At 49.7% G+C, this 21,283-nt stretch overlaps 1 protein-coding gene across 1 annotated transcript; it reads right to left on the bottom strand.

The window, feature by feature from the left end:
* Positions 1-3,642: 3,642 nt before the first annotated feature.
* Positions 3,643-4,969, bottom strand: ACTL9 (actin like 9). The gene has a single exon (XM_047849606.1). The coding sequence runs from the start codon at positions 4,909-4,911 to the stop codon at positions 3,661-3,663; it is 1,251 nt and encodes a 416-aa protein (XP_047705562.1). The 5' UTR covers positions 4,912-4,969; the 3' UTR covers positions 3,643-3,660.
* Between the last annotated feature and the right edge of the window lie 16,314 nt (positions 4,970-21,283).

Genomic DNA, 21,283 nt, shown 5'->3' with positions numbered 1-21,283 from the left:
CTTTGTGTTATGAGTTGTCATTTTCTCCACTCATCGTTTGAAAATTATTTATTATCGGGGCCCCTGGGTGGCTCAGTCGACTGAGCGTCCAACTCTTGATGTCAGCTCAGGTCCTTGATCCCAGGGTTGTGAGTTCAAGCCCTGCGTTGGGCTCCATGCTGGATGTGAAGGCTACTTAAAAATAAAAAATAAAAAACACAAACAAATAAAATAAAACTATTATTTAATTTGTTTTTTAAAATGTTGTCATTTGTCTTGATTTTGTTCAGGGTGAGTTTTACTTTGCAGATTTTTTTTTGGTGATGTTTACGTAAAGTCAACCGCTTTAGTCCTTCCTTTTATGGCATCTGAGCTTTGTTATCATACTGAGAAAGGGGCTACCTTTGAGAAGGTGGGAGGTGGAGGGAGCATTCTCAGTGCAAAAGCCCTGAGGTAGGAAGGGGGCTTGGCATGTGTCTTAGCCAGGGTTCTCCAGACAAGGCGAACCAAGAAGATGCACGTGTAGCGAAAGACAGATGTATTTTAAGGAACTGGTCATGTGATCGTGGAGGTCGACCCAAAATCTGTAGAGTAGGCTGGGAGGCTGGAGACCCAGGAAGAGCTGCAGTTTGAATCCGAAGGTAGTCGTCTGGCAAAATTCCTTCTTTCTTGGCGGAGGGTTAGTTTTTGTTCTCTGAAGGCCTTCAACTGATTAGACGAGGCCCACCCACCACCCCACGAGGGGGTAAACTGTGTTACTCAAAGTCTGTGATTTAGTGTGAATCTCACCTAAAAAATACCTTCACGGCAACGTCTAGAATGGTGTTTGATCAAGGCGTTTGGTCCAATATCGGCACCACAGCCTAGTGAACGTGACACACAAAATCGACCACTTCTTGTCAAGTTGGCACACATCACCGTAAGCCCTACTTTTGCCGTACACGATACAGAGTCCCTGCTCCTTGTTCTGATCTCCCAGGACCTAGGACAGGAATGCACACAGCCTGTGAGGAGGCTCAGGCTCTGCATGGGTGTGTGTGTGGGGGGGGCAGGTGGCAGGCGGAGTGCAGAGGTTTACCCACAACTCCTGGGAGGAGGTGAATTTCCTAACAGTAGACTTGAGGTGCTCTCTACACGTTGGGGGTGTGCCAAGGTGGGGGCACATGTTAGGAGAGCTGTAGAGAAAATTCCTGCATCAGGGGAGGTTTGGAGTTGGGGAGACCTCAGTCTGGTCTAAATGAGAGTTGACTTAGCAGCCCAGGGGTGGTGGGGGTTTCTGCTTCTCCTCACTGCCTGTAGCATCGGGACCCAGCCTGTGCCACATCCCTTGTGTGTGTGTGTGTGACTGGCAGTGCCCTGACATCGTTGTCGGGGTGGGTCTCACTTGAGGTCTGGGAGGACCAGTTTGCTGCAGTCTGTGTGGCTCTCAAAGTGATGCCTCTTCGCAGTGCCTTGAGCTTGGAGGTGGTGCCCCCTAGCGGGAAGAATGGGAAGTTTCGCCTCAGGACCCTGCGACCCCCTGGCCTGCGCGTTTTGCAGATTGAGGCCGCCCGCCTGGTGACGCGGTGAGACAAGGGGGTCCAACTCTGAAGGTGATCTGGAGATCCTGGCCTGACTAGGGGACTGTCCCCGCAGCTAAGGACCACCTACTGGCCAGGAATGGGACTGGAGCCCCTGCCTAGTCCCCAAGACAGTGGGACAGGGCCGGTGGGGATAACCAGGGCCCTCAATCACCCCCATTGTCTGATGGCAGATGTGGGGGTGGGGATGGGGTGATGGTCTCAGGGCTCCATAAATAAATGAGGTTCCACTCGTGAAAATTCCTGCATAAGAACAGTGCTGGCAGGTGAGTCAGATTGAGGAAGGAGGAAACAAGTGAGGGAGGAAGAGAGAGAAAGAGAGAGGAAAGAGAAGGAGGGAGGAGAGGGAGAGAGAGATATCCAAGTGAGCAAATAAAAACCAAAAATAGCCTCAGGGAGACAGAGACAGAGAGGCTCAGTAGATACTGACTAATTGGATGGATGAATCAATGTCTCCTTGGAAGAGGACCCATCGTGGACACAGACAAGCTCTGACAGCTTGTACTTATTTTGTTGATCAAGCTGGGAGGACGCGCCCAGGCTGCAGGCTGGGGTTCCTGAGGTTTAGGCTGTGCTGGATGGTGTGAAGGCAGAGGGTCTTGCCTCCAGCAGGGACTCAGCGTGGCCAAGGATGAGGTTGGAGGGAGGAGAGGGGACCCAGGGTGGCTTCTGGGGAGAATGCCCAGCCTCTGTGGAGGGACAGCTCAGGACATTTGGCTCCTGGGGACCTGTGTATGGGGCAGGAGGGAGCCAGTGTCCAGGTGGAGCCCAGGTGGGCTGGGCAACCCTCAGGAATATCGCTGGCTGTTGGGTGTCTCAACTAATGGCGTGGGGTGTGGAGGGGGGCTGGATGTAGGGGGTGGGGTTCTAGGGAGTCTGAAAATCCTGGGGTAGAATGTCCTAGGGGTTCATCATGGGGTGACCCTAGGAGAGTGTCTTTGGGGAGAAAGTCAGGGGGCTCAGAACACAGTGGAGGGCCTAGGGCATTAGTGAGGGTGATCATGGGATGGTCCTGGGGACTGGAACCTTCCTGAGAAGATGTGAAGGGCTGAGGAGTGGGGTCAGGAGGTGCGCTGTAAGGCAGGCCATGTGGGAATATTTCTGGGGGGGGGGCACAGAGCTGAGAGCAGTGGGGCTATCCGGGGGATTCTGGGGGTTCAGAACACAGTGTTCTTTGGGGGGCACAGGTGGGGGGTGGGTGTGAGATGGAAGAAAGGAGTCTGGGAGAACAAATCATGCAGCGAGGACAGAGTTACGGGGGAGGATACATTTGGGGAAAGGGCTTTGGACACCGGAGGATGCTTTGGTGCAGGGGAGACCCTTCAAGATCAGAACATGGGTCTTTGTGGTGGGTGCGGAGTTTCAGCACCTGTGGGGGGGATGCTCGGAATACCAGGGCATGGGAGAACTTGGGATAATAAGACGGGGGAAACCAATGAAGGGGTGGATTTGGGGTGCTTGAACTAGGGGTGTCTTGGTGGGATGTGTTTGGGGGATTAGAAGTGGGGCAAGATTCTGAGGGTGCTTCTATTCCATCATGAGGGTTCTGGGGAGGGGGGCTGGAGCACCTGGTGCAGGTTCCTTGGGGAGGAGCAGGTTATGGAGATGGGTTGGGGGGTCCTTGAGGGATATAGTAGGGAGTGGACTGGGGGCTTAGAGCCTAGGAGAAACTTGGCCGGGGGGAGGTCTATATCAAAAGCAATAGATCATGGGGGTGAGATTAGGGGGTGAGAATCTGGGGATGTCTTGGGGGTGGGCTTGGTGAGGGGTCCCAGCCTGAGAGTGCCTTGGGATGGGGGAGGGATCATGGGAGGTGGGTGTGACAGGGTTAGGACAAAAGGTGGCGCGTTGGGGCTTGATCGTGGAGGGGCGGGTTTCAGGGAGTCCGAACTGGGTGCTTCTGGGGTTGCATCATGGGAGGTGAGTTAGGGCAGGAAAGAAGCAGGATGTCCGGGAGGCAGATCTTGGTGGGGTCAGAACCCGAGGTGAGCCAGGGTGGGCGGGCCCGGGAGTGGACCGGGCTGGGCCCTGGGTCAAGGCAGGACAGAGCCGGCTGGGTATTGGAAGCTTTAGTGCCCCGCCCCCACCGCGCCGCCGGGGGTCAGTAGCATTTGCGGTAGACGATGTGCGGTCCCTGCTCTTCGTACTGCTCCCGCAGGACCCAGCAGGCCTGGAAGGCGCGCAGCGAGGCCAGGATAGAGCCCCCCCTCCACACCGAGAAGTTTCTGGTAGGCTGCGCCGCCACCACCACGTGGGCCTCCGGGGGCTGGCGGCGCAAAAGCTCCGCCCTGAAGCGGCCCTCGAACCCCGGGAAGAGCGAGGAGCCCCCGCAGAGCAGCACGTTCTGGGCCACGTCCGCGCGCGCCTCCGGGGGCACCTTGTGAAGGCTCCGTCCGGCCATGGCGGGGACGCCCGCGGGCGACAGCCCCGGCATCTCCGGGGGGCTGAACAGCAGCTCGGGGCACTGGAACAGCTCCTTGCCCAGCGTGAGCGTCCGCCCGTCGGGCAGCCTCAGGGTCTGGCGGCATTCCCGCTCGGGTCGCGCCTGCGCCTGGAGGAAGTCGGGGGCCACGTAGCAGTAGCGATGCTTGATGGCCTCGACCGTGTCCAGGTCGTGCTGGCCCGGCGGCAGGCCCGGGCCGAGGAGCGTCTCCGCCAGGAAGGCGGTCAGGTGGGTGCCCGCCAGGTCCAGGCGCTCGGTGGCGTGCGGCAGGTTGTAGCCCTGAAAAACCGCCGCCGCGCAGGTGACGCCGTGGCCGGCGTCCACCACCAGCCCGCTGACCCGCCCGTGCGCGTAGACGGACAGCACGGCCTGCGAGGCCACGTACGTGGCGGGGCAGCGCAGCGACTCGAAGGCCACCTCCACCAGCTTCTCGCGGTTGGTGCTGGGGCTGAAGGGCGGGTCGGAGAACAGCAGCGGGTGGTCCCGAGGGGCCGCGCGGAGGTCGTGCTCCAGCAGGTGGCGCCAGATGAGCTCGGCGGCGTCCCAGTCCACCACGATGCCGTTACGCACCGGCTGCACCAGCGTCAGCTCCGGGCGCTTGCGGGCGGCCTCGCCGATGAAAGTCTCCAGCGCCGCCTGCCGGGGGGAGGACGGCTTCTTGGGCTGGCAGCCCACGATGGTGGCCACGGTGTAGGCGGGCCGGGCCTGGCCCGCGAAGCCCACCTTACAGGTGCCTGTGCCCATGTCGATGACCACCGCGCCGGTCTTTGGTGGCAACCTGTCGCCCACCATGCTGGGGGGCTCCTGCCGCAGGGTCTCGTTCGCCAGGATTGAGCTGGGGTTCGCGTCAGGCCTGGGGGCCTCTGGGGAGGGCTGGGGCTTCGTGCACCCGGAGTGGTTGGCGTCCATGGCTGCAGGTGGCTGGGTGGGCTGCTTGGCAAGGCTGGCCGCTTTCCTCTGGGGGTGGGGTGGGGGGGGCAGGGGTGTGAGGAGAAAAGGCTGAGACGCGAGCAGGGCAGGCACATGCGAAGGGAGGGGACTGACCAGTGGTCTATGACATCACCCTCATATCACCCTGTCACCCTCATATCATCACCCTGCTGGCTGCCCCCTTCAAAAGACTTCACAATGCAGGGGAAGGGAAGGGGAAGGGGATGAGCCTATCCCAGAAAGCTGCCAGGATACTCCTCTATTCTGGATGCCCCTCCAAAGCGGCAAGTTTGGAGAAGCAGGCTAGAGGGTGCCCAAGGAGAGACCAGCTCCCTGATCCAGAGCCCAGGAAGACCCAAGAATCCTTCTCTTGCTGCTTCCTTAGAATTTCATCTTAAAATTAATTTAATTAAAAATAGTAACCCTTGTGGGGCGCCTGGGTGGCTCGGTCGGTTAAGCATCCAGCTCCGGCTCAGGTCATGGTCTCTCGGTGCGTGGGTTCGAGCTGTGCTGACAGCTGGGAGCCTGGAGCTGCTTCGGATGCTGTGTCTCCTCCTCTCCCTGCCCCTCCCCGCTCATGCTCTGTCTCTGTCTCTCTCTCAAAAATAAATAAACATTAAAAAAATATTACCTCTTAGAATATTAATCAGAAGGTGATTGGCTAGCTGGTTTGTCCTTCTGGTTTCCTAAAGGAAACAAAAGCCTGCCTGGGGTGGGGTGCAAGGAGGGGCACAGACACCCCCGTACTGTTCTTTGGTTCTTCTGCTCTTTTCTACACCTGGCACAGTTTCCTTGCCCCATTCCTGTAGACCGGGAATTTGCCTCTTCGAATCGTAGCAAGATGCCACCTCCCCTTGGAAGCCTGCCCTGACTTCCCTTCCCTCTCTCTACCACATGGTGATGGTGATGAAGAGGTGTCTGTCTTCTCTCCAGGGGCGACTTCTGCTTCCCCTCAGTGGGAGGGGTCTCTGTGGGATCCAAAAAGGGAGCTCTCAGGAAGATAAACTGGACAGGGCAGAATCAGGGAATTTATTTCCTTTTTTAAGGCTGAATAATATTCCATTGTGTGTATACACCCCATTTTGCTTATCCGTTCATCTGTTGATGCATTTGGATTGCTTCCATGTTTTAGTTATCGTGATTAATGCTGCTCTGAACCTAGTTGTGCAAATATCTCTTTAAGTCCCTGCTTTCAGTTCTCCGGGGTGTATACCCAGAATTGGGATTGCTGGATCATAAGGTAATTCTATTTTTAATGGTAAGTATTTTACAATGTACAGATGTATCAAATCAGCGCCTTGTACAACTTAAACTCACTGCAATGTTATAGGTCAGTTACATCTCAATAGAGCTGGAGGTGGGGAAGGACCCAGACCCTCAGTAAATTGCTAAGTAAATGAACATTTCCAAAAACACGGATCAGACCACAAACAAAATTAAAAACTCGACCTCACTCTTGGGCCAGGACTAAACCTGGACACAACTAGGAGATGAGGCCTTCTTACTTCTATCTTCCTGTGACTTATTCAGCTCTTGTGCTGGCAATTTCTAGCATTACACGCACACACGCACACACACACACACACATGCACACACACACACACACACACACACACACATAATTGATTTGTTTTAACTAACAGATGATACTTAGCACCACCAGAAGTGGGTTTTGAGGCAACCCTCCTGATCCGTTTTGGAGCCAGCTGTCCTTATTTGAGACAATTCCTTCTTCCCCAATGCACCCCCTTCTGGATAACGTATGTGCAAGAAATGAACACTGTCCGCATTAAATGCCAACTCCCCAGCCCCCCTCCCACCCCTGGCTGCCACCACTTACTTTCTGTCCCTGCGGATGGGACTCTTCTAGGGACCTCCTATGAGTGAACGCCTACTGTATCTGTCCTCCTGTGACTTGCTTATTTCACAGAGCACAATGTCCTCAGAGTTCTGCTATGTTGAAGCATGTGTCAGAATATTTTGAGAGACCATGATATTATTTTCCATAGGGGCCGCACCATTTTCCATTCCCACTGGCAATGTGGGGGTGCCAATCTCTCCACATCCTTAACACTTGTGTTTGTCTTTTTTTTTTTTTTTTTTTGCTTTTTGCTTTTTAATTATAGCTACCGTAATGTGTGAGGTTGTAATAGTGTTGTAAGCATCGGCATGTTAGAAAGACATGTTTAGTTCAGACAGACTGTTACATAAAGAACTGAATAGCCCATGTTCAGAGCCCAGCCTTTGGTATCCATGGTGATACAGGTGTGTGCAGAAGGGGAGCTACTTTCCGTTTTCCCGCATCACTCAACAGACCTGCAGGATGGACCCTTGAGCCCTTAAAACACACTTTGGTGAATTTAGGTTACAGCCATTGAAGACAAAAATAAACATCCCCCCCCCCCCCCGCCTAAAGAATCATCACGGTGAGTGAAAGGGGTGTTGAGTGATAGCTTGGAATGGGGGTCAGGTCAATTGTAACTGCATCTTGAGGGTGCTGGGTTCATTGTTTTCTGATGGGGGAATAAAGGCTCAGAAAGGTGAAGTAATTTGCCCAAAGTCACACAGCTGGGATGGCGCAGATTGCTTCAAATCTTTTTGAACCCAGATCTCTGAGCTACTGCAGTGACCGAAAAGTATCCTGGAAAAGTGTGAGGTCTAAGATTCATCTGAAACAGTGGAAATGGAGGCTGGAACGCATTGGCCTCAGTTTCCCCTATTGCGTCTGCCACATAATAGACGCCAGATTCGTGGATACCACGGCAAACGGGACAGCGAGCATCGAGATGAGAGGCAACAAGGCGACGATGTGGTCAAGACCACCGATCTGGAGCCAGCTGCTGGGGTTTAAGGTAAGAAGGTAATAAGGTTGGAGGTAATAATGGTACTGACTTCCAAGGGCAGCGATGTAGATGGACGAGTTATTATTTGTGAAGTGTTTAGGTCAGTGGCTGGTACATCGTAAGCGCCACTGACGGTTACACAAATTACACGTCTTGTGCGTGTGAGTAACCAAGAGGTGGAAACATCTGAGCAACAGCTCTGCAGGGGAATTAGGGATTAAGATGGGCATGTCTCTTGAAAAAGTTTTTTTTTTTTTTTTTTTTTTTGCGCCCTCCCGGCTTCAGATCCGGGCCGCGGGCGTATCTGACACCTGCGTGGGCCGCGAGGCTTTCCACCTGCGTCTGCGGTCGCGGGGAGTCGAGTTGTATAGCTTCCTGCCAACAGGGGGCGCCCAAGACCACCAGCTTCTTTTTCTTTCCTGCAGCTGAGTCCTTCGTCCAGTTCACAGCCTTGGTTGCAAATTAGGATCGCCAGATGAATTAAAAAAAAAAAAAAAAATCTCCGTGTTCTGGCTGCCCCCCGTCCCCGACCGACTGCATCAGAGTTCTGCAGATGGGGACCAAGCATCCGTGATTGTTTAAAGCTCCCAGGAGATCTTAATGTGAAGCCAGTGGAGATCAGGTGATTTGGATGTTCATTCAGCATTTTGAAATTCTGCTTCTCCTCCTCCTGCCCCCTCCCCTCCCCATCCTCCCGTCCTGTCCCCCTTCCCCTCCTTTTTTTTTTTTTTAAACATTCTCAAATTCTTAGTTTCTCCTGACCATCAGAAAGGATGGACCGGGAGTCTGGGGTTGTGAGGAAGTTCTCTTGGATCAGCGGTTCTCATGCTTCAATGTGTATGAGCATCTTCAGGCGGGCTTGTTAAAACACAGAGTTCTGATCCTGCCCAGAGATTCTGATTCAGCAGGTCCAGCCCCTGCCCCCCCCCCCCCCCCCCCCCCCGGAATCTGCATTCCTAAGAAACTTCCAAGTAATTCTGATGCTCCTGGTTGGCCGGCTGGACTTTGAGAAGACTTGTCTGGAGCCTTGAGGACATCTGGGAGACGAAAGGAAAACTGCTCACAAGAAAGCTTTATATAGAGATATGAATGTTATGTAGCCACGAGAAAAAAGGAACCCCTGCCGTTTGCACAGCTTGGAGGACACTTGAGGGCATTACGCGACGTAAGCAAGTCAGAGAAAGACAGACGCTGTGTGATCTCGCTTATATGTGGACTCGAACAAAGCTGAATCTGTAGAAACAGAGTAGAATGGTGGTTACCAGGGGCTGGGGGGTGGGGGAAAGGGTGATGTTGGTCAAAGAGTACAAACTTCTAGTTATGAGTAAGTTCTGAGGCTCTAATGTATGGTAGTCACTGTAGTTAACAATACTGTGTTACATACTTGAAAGCTGAAAAGCCAGTGCACCTGTTCTCACCACAAAAACAGTGATGACGTAAAACACCTGGTGGTAACAGTTTTGCAATTGGTAAGTGTATCCGTCATTCTACGCCTAAGGCTTTACACAGCATTGCCTGTCAGTTATCTCTCGATAGAGCCGAAAAAGTACAGAATAAAAGACATGATTGATATAGTGTTCCTATTTGTTCTCCAGGGTTTATAGCAAGACTGCTCAGGCTGCTTGTGTTTGTTTATTGTGGTGGTTAATGTTCTACAACGTCACGACTCACACGGAGTGAGTGACTACTGAACTCTGGTTACCTTTTCATCAACTAGTCAACTGATCTGTTTAAATTAGAAGGCATGCTTCTGTTTTTATTTAATTTTTTTTAATGTTTACTTATTTTTGAGAGCAAGAGAGAGGGAGAACAGGGAAGGGGCAGAGAGAGAGAGAGAGAGGGAGACACAGAATCCGAAGCAGGTTCCAGGCTCTGAGCGCTCAGCACAGAGCCGGACGCGGGGCTCGAACCCACGAACCGTGAGAACATGACCTGAGCTGAAGTTGGACGCTTAACTGAACCACCCAGGTGCCCCTGTGTGTTTCTGTTTAAAGATACATTCGATATACATTATTGACCTTAGTAACACTGAACTCACAGCCAACATCACTCACTATACCTGAAGCCTGAATGAAGCTTGTCTAACACATGCATTTTCTCTGCAAGGCACAGCGCAGGCTTCTTGCACGAGGGAGCTCTAGGCAGCACTATGCTTTGGGCCAATTTAAACAGTGAAACCATGGATGGAAAGTACAAAAATGTGAAACCTGGGGCACTAAACAGACCGTGAAAAGGGCGCTTGTGTATGGTCTGAGAGCAGAACAAGAAGGCACACCATTTGCCTTGTTGGATCTCGGTGGGAAAGAAGCATGTAGGCAACTCAGATTTTTCGTTGCTCCGTGTGTGTCTGCAAATGACTGTGAAAGTCCCAGAAGTACTGAGTTTGCGATTACAAATAAATTCAAGTAGGGCTCCTGGGGGGCTCAGTTGGTGGAGCAGTGGACTCTTGGTTTCGGCTTGGGTCATGATCTCACGGTGCGTGAGTTTGAGCCCTGCATCAGGCTCTGCCCTACCAGTGGGGAACCTGCTTGGGAACTTCTCTCTCTCTCTGCCTGTCTTGTATTTCTCTCTTTCTCAAAATAAATAAACTACAAAAAAATCAGGCGGGTTCTCAAATGTGGACTCTGAATAATGAGGCTTGACTGAACACACACACGTATACATATACACATATCTACACACACATTCAAGTGCCTGTGTGGATGCACCCAACACAGGCAACAACACCACAACAAACACAACGGAAGCCGTCTGTGGATCTCTCCCCAGAGAGGATCAGGTTGCTGAGTTGAGCGTGTTGTTCACATGGGGGAAATGCCGCTTTTGCTGGGACCCAGGCTCCCCTCTCTAGCTCTGTTGAGTGAGCAGTTCCGACCATTCTTCAGTTTGGAGGTACCACTCCCCAGCACTGCTGACCCACTTGACGTGCAGTGGGAACCAAGCGTCACATCGTCAAAAACTTCCAGGTGAATCTACTGCGTAACCCGTACTGAGAACCACTGATTAGCTGAGCAATCTTGCCATAAACCTCAGAGAACAAATGGAAACATTGTATCGATCATGCCTTTTCATTCTATATTTTTGGTGCTTGGACACCTTGGGGCCTTGCTAACCTGGGAGAGACTCTCTGCCCAGGGCTAGCTAATTCCTAGAGATGGCACACACCTTGCTTCCCAGTGTACCTTTCGCGGGCAAAGCATCCAATCTAGAGCCCATGTTCCCTTCCCCCTCCTCTGCGGGGCTTTCACACTCAGGGTCACTGTCCTCCTCCACTGACCACCCCAGAGCCAGGTACCAGACGACAAGGGACAGCCCCTGAAATTATTCAAACTAGGGGGTCCTAAGCCTGTCTCCTGCCTGACCCTGGTGCTTCTCTGAGGGGACCCCGATGCTGTGCCACAACCCCTCCCCTTGGGAACTGTGAGTAACAAGGCAGCCTTTCAATGGCAGTGCTCTCCTAACCCATTGGCCTCACATGCCCGGATCATAATAAACCTCTATCTTAAAACAGACTCCTCCCCTCAGCCTTCCGCTCAGAATGTTCTGTGGTGTTTGGAGGGCCCTGCCCAGCACCCCTTGGTCACCCATGCCCGTGCTCTCCCCACCATTCCTGTGGCCCATTAAGGGCTGAGTGCCATTGTTTTCTCATGTTCTGCTGGGACAAATTTTAGATGTGCGGCACCTGACTCCGCTGTAATCAACGTTCTCTGCAGTGGGAAGGAGAAGCCAGAAGGGGCTTTTGATGCAATGCCTTCGGCCCCTTGACGGGTTGTTCCTCACTGCTTGGATGGAGGAGGAGCTGGTGGGGCCCAGTGGGGGGTGACGCATTCCAGGGAGGTGTTATCAGGAATCCCTGTGAGATGGGTCTGCTCCCAGCCCCAGCTCAGTGGACTGCAGAGCGAGGTACGGAAGGAACCAGCAGGAGACTTGCCTTTCACCTTTGTCCCTTGCAAACAGGACGCATGACGCTACGTAGGGGCAGGTCTCATTTCACCAGCCTGCGGACAAAACATCGGGACGTTTCACGTCATCTTTCTGGGTGAGGTCCATCACACCGTGTGGTTTTTAGTGACACAGTCTCTCCAGGGATGATGGGACCGGTTCTGCCATCTGTGGTTCTTCGCGCAGAGCTTTTACGCAGGTGTTGCTGGTGTTGGCAGATGAGTTTTGGCCAGGTGTGCTGGCAAGAAACAGCCTTTTTCTGTTTATGGTTTTGTTTTTTAATCCGAAGCTTTCCCATTTATGTAAATGTCTCAAAACTTTCTTTAAAAGAATATTTAGTTTTGAGAGGGAGACAGAGCACGAGCAGGGGAGGGGCAGAGAGAGAGAGAGAGAGAGAGAGAGAGAGAGAGAGAGAGACAGAATCTGAAGCAGGCTCCAGGCTCCGAGCCATCAGCACAGAGCCTGACGCGGGGCTCGAACTCACGAACCGTGAGATCATGACCTGAGCTGAAGTTGGACGCTTAACCGACTGTGCCACCCGGGCATCCCATACGGTACATTCTTTTTGTTTATTCTGCTGAGCAATTTTCTTTTTCTTTACAAAATTTTATTTAAATTCAAGTTAGTTAATATATAGTGTTGTATTGGTTTCAGGAGTAGAATTCAGTGGTTCATCGCTTACATACAACACCCAGTGCGCATCACAAGTGCCCTCCTCAATGCCCATCAGCCATTTAATCCACCTGCCCTCCAGCAACCCTCAGTTTGTTCTCTATAGTTAAGAGTCCCTTGTGGTTTGCCTCCCCCTCTGTTTTTTATCTTATTTTTCCTTCCCTTCCCCTATGTTTTGTTTCTTAAATTCCACATACGAGTGAGCAATTTTGAATCTTGAAATTCAAAAGTTTCATTTAGGAAACACTTCTTGTCCCGTATTTCCATACTTCTGAAATGCCTACTGTTTTGATGTTGGGCCATCTAGATTGATTCTCTGATTTACTATTTCTTTACTGTTTTTCTCTGCGTCTTTTTGTTCTTTTGTGGTTTTTTTTTGTTCTTTTTGTTCTTTTGTGGGTTTTTTTTTTTTGTTCTTTTGTGGTGTTTTCCTATACTATACTATATATATAGTATATATATATAATATATATATATATACACACACTATATATATATAGTATATATATATAATATATATATATATATACACACACTATATATATATATTATATATATATATATATATTTTTTTTTAAATAATTTTGTGAGAGAGAGAGAGAGAGAGAGAGAGAGAGAGAGAGAGAGAGAACAGGGGTAGAGAGAGAATTCCAAGCAGGCATCATGCTCAGCACAGAGATCCCACGTGGGGTTCCATCCTGTGACCCTGGGATCATGACCTGAGCTGAGTTGGATGTTCAATAGACTGAGCCCCTCCCAGGCGCCCCCCCCTCCGCCCCCATTTTGTATTTTAATCCTCCTATTGAATTTTTTCATTTCTCATATCATTAAAAAAATTCTAACAGATCTTTTTCTTTAGAGAAAAAAAAATTTTTTTTTTCACATATACAGTCTTTTTCGTTATACCTCTGGGTTCTAGCCAGTTATAGCTCTAATGTTACTAAGAGTTTCTTTTTGATTTCTTCCCTCAGTCTGTTTCCTCTAAAGTGCTTTCAGTTTCAGTATGACTGTTGTGTGGTCTCTGTCCCTTGATACTGTTTGGTTAATTGGGTAAAAAAGTGTTTGCAAGCTCTGTTCACATGAGTTAGTCTCATTTACTTTGTTTCTCTATTCAGGGTGCTCTGGGTGGGTTATTTCCTTGAAGCTTCCTTAATGGTAGATGTGTTGTTGTTGTTGTTGTTAGGTGTTTGTGTTTTTTTTGTTTTTTTGTTTTTTGTGGTTTTTTTTGGACTGGTTGATTCCCAGAAAAGACTCTCTCACAGAAGCCAGTTCTTTGGGTAGCTACCCCGAATGTTGGGTGAATGCTCCAATTCTTTCCCTGCACAGGCAGCTAGGACTTGGGTTGTGTGTTCCACTTGCTCTGTGTTGACGTAGGTCAAGGTCTGCAGCCAGTGAGGACATACTTGTCCAAATCCTCCCCTTTGTTCTCAGTGGCTCTGGATCTAGGCCACCTTCCCACCAGTGCTCAGACTCAGGCATAACAGAAATCAGTCTCTCAGGCAGCCCCATTCAAATTTTAGATTACAGTCCAGTCCTTTCCTTCCCTCTTCAAGGATCAGAGGGCGGCTGGGGGGCTTCCTCCTGATTGTGTGGTGCTGTGGTCGGGGAGAGATTATGGTGAGAAGGTGCCAGGTACTTTCCTGCTGGCTTCGATGCAACCGGTCTCATGCTTGAGGGGGTGCAGGAGCCCCTCAAGTAGTGTCTGAACTTTTCACAAAGGGACTCAATCCATGTGTGGTTGAATTGGTGTGTCCCCATGGGAAAGGAAGTCTGAGGCTCTCCATTCTGCCTGCCATCTTGCTGATGTTCTAGCTAATCTCCTCTGGTATAAGGACCCAGGTCTTATTGAATTAGGGCCTGCCCTAATGATCTCATTTCAATTTAATTAGTCATTTAAAGACCTTATCTCTAAAGACAATCATGTTCCGATGTCCTGGAGGGGGGGGGTGGTTTAGAATTTCCACATATGAATTTTAAGGGGATATGATTCAGCCTGTAACAATGCTACAACATGGATGGGCCTCAAAATTATTATGCTGAGCAAAAGAATTCAGACGCAAAAGGTCACCAATTGTATGATTCTATTAATATGGAATATCCACAATAGGTAAAATCTGTAGATACAGACAGCAGTCTGGGGTTAATGGGAGTGACTGTTTCCTGAGCATGGGGTCTCCTTGGGAGGACAAAAATGTTTTGGAACTAGATCAAGGTGATGGGTGCACAGCACTGTGGATGTACTAAGTCCCACCGAATTGTACTCTTTAAAAGTATTAATTGTGTGCTTATGTGAGTTTCATCTCAATAAAAGAAGTGTGTGTTTGTGTGTTTATGTGCATATAAAGAGAGAAGAAATGGTGAGAGATATATGGATGTGCTTTTCTGCACGTTTAAAAATTTTCAGGTAAGAAGTTAGAAAAACTGAGAAAAGACTTGCTGTTTCATAATTATTTTCTAGCGATTTCCATAATCTTAGGCTTATCTCCTTCAAAGAAAAAGGGGATGATGGCTTGTCAACATAAAAGGGCAAATTACTTTAAGCATGGCTCCTCCCTCCCTTCCTCCCTCCCTTCCTCCCTCCCTCCTTCCTTCCTTCCTTCCCTCCCTCCTTCCCTCCCTCCTTCCTTCTCTTTTCCTCCCTCCTCTCCTCCCTCCCTCCTTCCTTCCCTCCTTCTCTCTCTCCCTCCCTCCCTCTCTCCCTCCTTCCTTCCTTCCTTCCCTCCCTCCCTCCTTCCTTCCTTCCCTCCTTCCTTCCCTCCCTCCTTCCTTCCTTCCCTTCTTCCTTCTTTCCTTCCTTCCTTCCCTCCTTCCTTCCTTCCCTCCTTCCTTCCTTCCCTCCTTCCTTCCTTCCCTTCTTCCTTCTTTCCCTCCTTCTCTCCCTCCCTCTCTCCTTCTCTTTCCCTCCCTCCTCTCCTCCCTCCTTCCTTCCTTCCTTCCTCCTTCCTTCCCTCCCTCCTTCCTTCCTTCCTTCCTTCCTTCCTTCCTCCTTCCTTCCCTCCCTCCTTCTTTCCTTCTTTCCTTCCTTCCTTCCTTCTTCCTTCCTTACTCCCTTCCCTCCCTCCTTCTCTCTCTCCCTCCCTCCTTCCTTCCTTCCTCCCTCCCTCCCTCCCTCCCTCCTTCCTTCCTTCCCTCCCTCCTTCCTTCCTTCCCTCCTTCCTTCCTTCCCTTCTTCCTTCTTTCCCTCCTTCCTTCCCTCCTTCCTTCCTCCCTCCTTCTCTCTCTCCCTCCCTCCCTCCCTCCCTCCTTCCTTCCTTCCTTCCATCCACTCTTGATGCAGTTCAACATGCTAGGCATTGAGGATTCAAGACCCACTCCCCACTACTCCATATCTTGATTTCTCTTCCCAAAATCCTGTCTGTTCCAGCCCTTCCTGTTCCATAAACATCCATGGGTCCATGTGCTTTGGGTACCAGTGACACAGAAATGAGTAATTGCAGGAGTCTTGCTGTCAAGGAACTCACGGTCTGTGGCAGTGTTACTCCAAGCGTAGCCCATGAACTGATAGTGGCCCTTGAGGAAAACAGGAGCTTGAAACAGACTGTAAACGAACAATATAACTATGATTTAGTTCAGCTGGCATTTCTTCCAGAGGAAGATGTTCTCAGTTAAGGGAGCAGTGTGTTGAATAACTTTCTGGTGCAAACTCCTTGTCTCCATGCAGACTGTCACAACTGCTTTGAGTACTGGTCTAGTATCTGCTTGGAAAAATTTCATGGCGAACGTCAAATCCAATTTGTAAGGGCTGACTGTTTGGCGTGCCGAGTTGGGAAGCTCCATCCAGGCTCAGAAGGAGAAAGCCACGAGGCCAATTGCTAATGCCTGCCTTGGGCTTGGATGTACGGCAGGTGGCACGGCACAAGGAATTGGCTGGTAGTTGCCTCTACTATATATCAAGTCCTCAACCCAGGTCACTCATTCCTGCTTCTAGCCTGATTCCACTAGTTTCCATCTTTCTGACTCAGCTTTGGTTTGAGCAACACTCCCGGTCACTCACTTGGCCTCGGGAGGCTTGTCTGTGGCTTCCTGCACTGGGCATCCCTGCCTAAGGTAGCTTGGCTCTCTGGGCTCTCCCCTTTCTCTTGGCTCAGCTGTGGATACACATTAAGCTCACAGGCACTAGAACCATCTTTCTTTGGATCATTGCATCTCCTGAGTCTTGGAGGCCCCTAGAGGAGGAAATGCCTCCACCCAGGGAAGTTGCCTCTTGGGCGTTTTACCACCATAGCTGCCTCATTATTTAACTCAGAAGAAACCTCCTGGACATGAAAAAGAATTTTTTTTTTTTTTTTAGAGCATGGGATCCATTTGCAGCAATGGATTCCTCATCTACTCCTCCTGGTTAGACCCAAACAAAAACACTTGGACATCTGTTACATCCATTTACCGACATCAGTGCTGCCCATCCTTCCTGTAGTTGAGAGATGAGTGTTTTTCCACAGCCTCCAGGGACAAAATATCAAGGGCTCTAGGCTCCCACTGCAACTAATTTCCTCTCTCGCAGATAGGGGTTTCTGATGCGACAGGTCTCCATGGAGTCCCCACCCCCAGATAATGACATCTATTCCCCAGATGATGATGTCTGTTTCTGCATAGACAGGCAGCACTGGTTGATGCTGGAATCGAGGGAGATTTTATCGGGGGCTATCCTAGAATGAGAGGTGTTGACATGCTTATGGGGTATTGAGAAAGGTCCTTCATGCCACATGCAGACCCTGCTGGGTGGGGGGCAAGAACCTGGAGCCCAGGCTTGTGGGGATGTTGAAGCTCCAGGCATGGTTTAGAGATTAGACATTGGTGGCAGGATTGATCTGAAGAGCTGCTGATATTGTTTTCCGTAGACATGTTGGGTTGGCGGGTATTGGATGGAAGGATGAGTTCTTGTCCACGTCTTTGACTTTTGCCAACCTGCAGGAAGTTGTTATACTGAGTGTTTATTCTCTCCTTGTCTGTCTTCACTGCTATGAACCCAAGGTGGCCAGGCCTCTAGATGGCAGAAGGTGATCCATGTGGATGTTCACGCCATGTTGAAGGTCATCTCGTGTTGACTTTCCATAAAAGCTGTTGGAAGCAGCCAGACATGGGCCCCTGACCTTGGTCAGAACCACCCATCTGGCATGGGTTGGGGGCACCCTCAGCTTCCCTCCTGAGGACTGGCCATCCACAGCAGGGATCCTCCCCAAAGGAGTTCTCAGTTCTGACTTCCTGGACGCAAGAGCTGAGCATCGACTGCAAGAAAGAAACCACTTACTTCCAGGGATGTGCTGATTCCAAATCCTAGCCTGCCCTCTCAGTAGCTGTGTGACTTTCGGTAAGTCACGTCCCCTTCCTCAGCCCATGTATCGGTAACATTAGTTCCAACAAAAATATCGCTTCCCTTACAGGATGGATACACTCAACAAGTATTTATTGAGCGAGCTCTGCTGTGGATCCTTGAGCTGGTGTAATCGAATGTGAGGATAGACAGACAATGTAAATGGCAGGGTCTTGCAAACTGTCATTTGAGTAGCTAGGTTACCAAGGGCCCAGGTCATGTCTAGTCATGGTGGAGAGATGGGAAGTTGTATGGGCAACAGGAAGGTGAATAATGCCAGTGTCTTTTCCTTGGTCTCTTGGCATCAGCAAAGAGACCCCCCCCCCGCCCCAGCCCCACATTTTGGCATTACTGAGGACAGTGGGGAAAGGAAGTGGTGAAGGAGCATCTTGGAAACTTGCCCAAAGGGCTTCTCTTCAAGCCAGAAGAAAAGTACTGATTTAAGAGTCCCAGGTGATCCAGCCCAGATTTGAGTAACTCGTGGCTACCTCTGCCCACCCCTGCCTGTCTCACTTGCAGGGCAGAGGTTGGGTGGATGGCAATCTTCTTCAGGAAGAGGTCTTGAGGGGAAAGAGTTTGTCAAAAGCTCAGGACACAAGGGGATCACAACCAGAATCTCCGGCCACCAAGATACCAAAAACCCAGGAATTGTTGGCATAACAGGGGGGAACACCTGGGCACCCTCGAAGAAAAGGCTCGTTTGGGGGCACACAGGACTGAGTATGTAAATATGTGTAACAAATTCTGAAATGTGTATTATGGTGCTTGGGGGAGTGTGCAGTATGCAAAGGGGAAAACAGGGACTTTGGAATCCGATTCCTATTCTGTTCAGATTTCAGCTGTTACTTCTTTGCTGGGTGGTGCTGGGCAACTCCCTACACTTCTCTGAACCCATATATGTCTTCTTGTAAAAAAAAATGCAGATAAAACAATGCCTACAGGCAGGGGTCAAATTGTGATAAAATACATGTAACAAATTTACAGTTTTAACCACTTTTAAGTGTACCATTCACAGCATTAAGTACATTCATATTGTTGTGCAACGATCTCCAAGACTCGAAGATTAAAGTGTTAAGCACACAAAACACTTAGCCAGATGCTTGCTAAGTGAGTCCTGAATTGGACAGTCCTTAATTGGTGTCAGTCAGTCCTTAATTGGTGTCAGTTTCTTTTAGGGCGAGTCTATGTGAGTGATAGAGTGAGATCAGGTTCATTTGGACATTTAAATAGCCCTTGACAGGAGCCTGTAGTAAAAGCTATTTCACTGGCTGGGATACTTGGTGTTTGGGTGGTGGGGGGGGGGGGGGGCTGGATAGCTATAAGATGGCAGAAAAATTGCAAGAATTAATTTTTTTTCTGTATGGAATCATGGAAATAGTAAGATATTCCCAGGATTTATGCGGAGTCTGAGCTTAATCCAATTTAAGAATAAACATCTGGAAGAGGAATCGAGGAAAATGTACAGGTTACAATTATCCTGTCTTTAAGCCAGAGGTTCTCAACAAGGGGTGATTCTGCCTCCCTGGGGACATATGGAGCCAGTTTTGGTTTTCATGATGAGAGGCAGTGGTGGGGGATGCTCTTGGCATCTCGTGGGTTGAGATCCAGGGATGCTGCTAAACTTCATACAATGCACAGAACAGTTTCCCACCACAAAAAATTATCTGTCCCCAGATAACGCCACGGTGGAAAAACCTTGCTGTAGGCTAATGGATCTGGGGTTGAGTGGAGTTTGGGAGACGCTGCTAAGGGATCTTAGAGGCCAGAGAAGGGGCAGGTGGGTTTCTACACAGGACGCATCACAGAGAAGCACTAAAGAGATTGACGGAGCTGGACAGGGTCAGACCATGGAAGGAGCCACAATGTTGAGTAATAATAACAATCAGCCAGCACTGAGAAGGTTTTATGTGCCTGGCCTTGTGCTAAGCACGCATCAATTAGCAATCTCTAATGAATTTCCTCTCTAGAGAATTAGTAATAATTCTATAACAATTATATAATTTGTAGATTTTATGTATAATTATATTTATGTAAATTATATCAATTTATATATATTTATTGAGCACTTGCCACATGTCAGGCACTGAGCTCTGAACATTCATCCTTTAATCTTTACAACTGTGCTTTAACATAGATTACTGTCACCTATTTGATGGATGAATAAACTGAGGTTAAGTAGATACCCAAGGTCGAGCCGCCACTAACTAGTTGAGCTGGGATCCAAGCTCATTTTAATCCGACCCTTGGGTACACTCTCCTAAGCACTAATTCTGTGTGCTCTATTTCTCCTGCCTGGAACAACTTTCCTTCTTCTGGCTGCCTGTAAAACTCCTACCTGATCTTCAAAACCCAACTCCAATGCCTCCTCTGTGAAGTCCTCTCTGACCCCACCCCAGGCAGAATTTCATCCCCTTGGTACCCAAAGCCTCACGCATGTGTCTCCATTATGTTGTTGATTAGGCTATTCTGAAATGATTTGATCAGTGCTCACTCTCCTTCTCAAACTCTAACTTTTATAACCACAGGACTGTTATCTTAACTTCCTAACATCATCAACTGACTTTGGAAAATGCTGCCAGTGAGGCAGCCCATTCCATTTTTGGTTGGATTTCGCAGTCAGAAAGTTCTTTGTTAGGGTGAAGCACCCATCTGGCTTCACTAACTTTCACCTCCCAGTATCAGGAGGCAGTTGGTTCCCTGGCACAGCATCCCTCTCTAGAAGCTCTTCAGATACTGAGGGCATCTGTCCCAAGACACTTCTCTGACTGTGCCCTGTGGTTGTTAGCAGTCATTTCCTACAGAACATCCTATTCACTTCCCTCAATGTACTTTCCCTCTATCACAAAGATCTTGTCCATTTATCTCCTTGTTTGTCATCAGTATCCTGATGGAGTATGTGGGGTGCAGGTAGAGGGACCTTGCCTAAGGTGCGTCACCTCTGGATATCTTATGCCCAGCTTATCTTAGGCCCAATTTTATTGAATGCATGGGTGAATGGTAGGTTGGGAGCTTGGATGTGATGGGAAAATCAGGATGATGGATAATTAAACAGCCTTTAAGGCCTTCTGAGTGAGGATGGCAGCCTTAGGAAAAAGAGCTCCAGTGAGGCCCTCTGAAAATCCACTTGCCCTTAAATGGCCAGTCTTGTTGATTCTCTAATTACCTGCAGTTGGGAATAGACGTTCTTTTGGTCTCGCACTGTCCACTGTTGGAGTTGTGGGTGGTGCATGGGATTCCAGGGCAAGCTCGGTTTGCCCGGAGGCTTGGAGGGTGCCAGGAGAATTAAGTATTCCCAGTTTAAGTGTGTAGCTCCCTCTAATCCGTGGTCCTCTTTTTTGTCTGCCTCATTTGCCCAGGTGATATTAGACACAACCTTCTAGGCCTGGTACCTTACTTGAAATTGAGCCAGACTGTCCACAGGTCACTACTCTTCACCCAGTGCAACAAAATCACCAATAACAGCTGAGCTGACTGACAACTCCTCTCCCCACCCAACTCCAGGCTGTTTGGTTCCCCAACCTGCTGTCACCCATAGCCACCCTCTGTGGCTCACGTCCTCTGGAGATTCATACCCTCAGTTTGG

This window comes from Prionailurus viverrinus, chromosome A2 (genome assembly GCF_022837055.1).
Source record: "Prionailurus viverrinus isolate Anna chromosome A2, UM_Priviv_1.0, whole genome shotgun sequence".
Taxonomy (NCBI): Eukaryota; Metazoa; Chordata; class Mammalia; order Carnivora; family Felidae; genus Prionailurus; species Prionailurus viverrinus.
The sequence above is the reverse complement of the archived record's forward strand: the minus strand, read 5'-3'. Positions and strand labels throughout refer to the sequence as shown.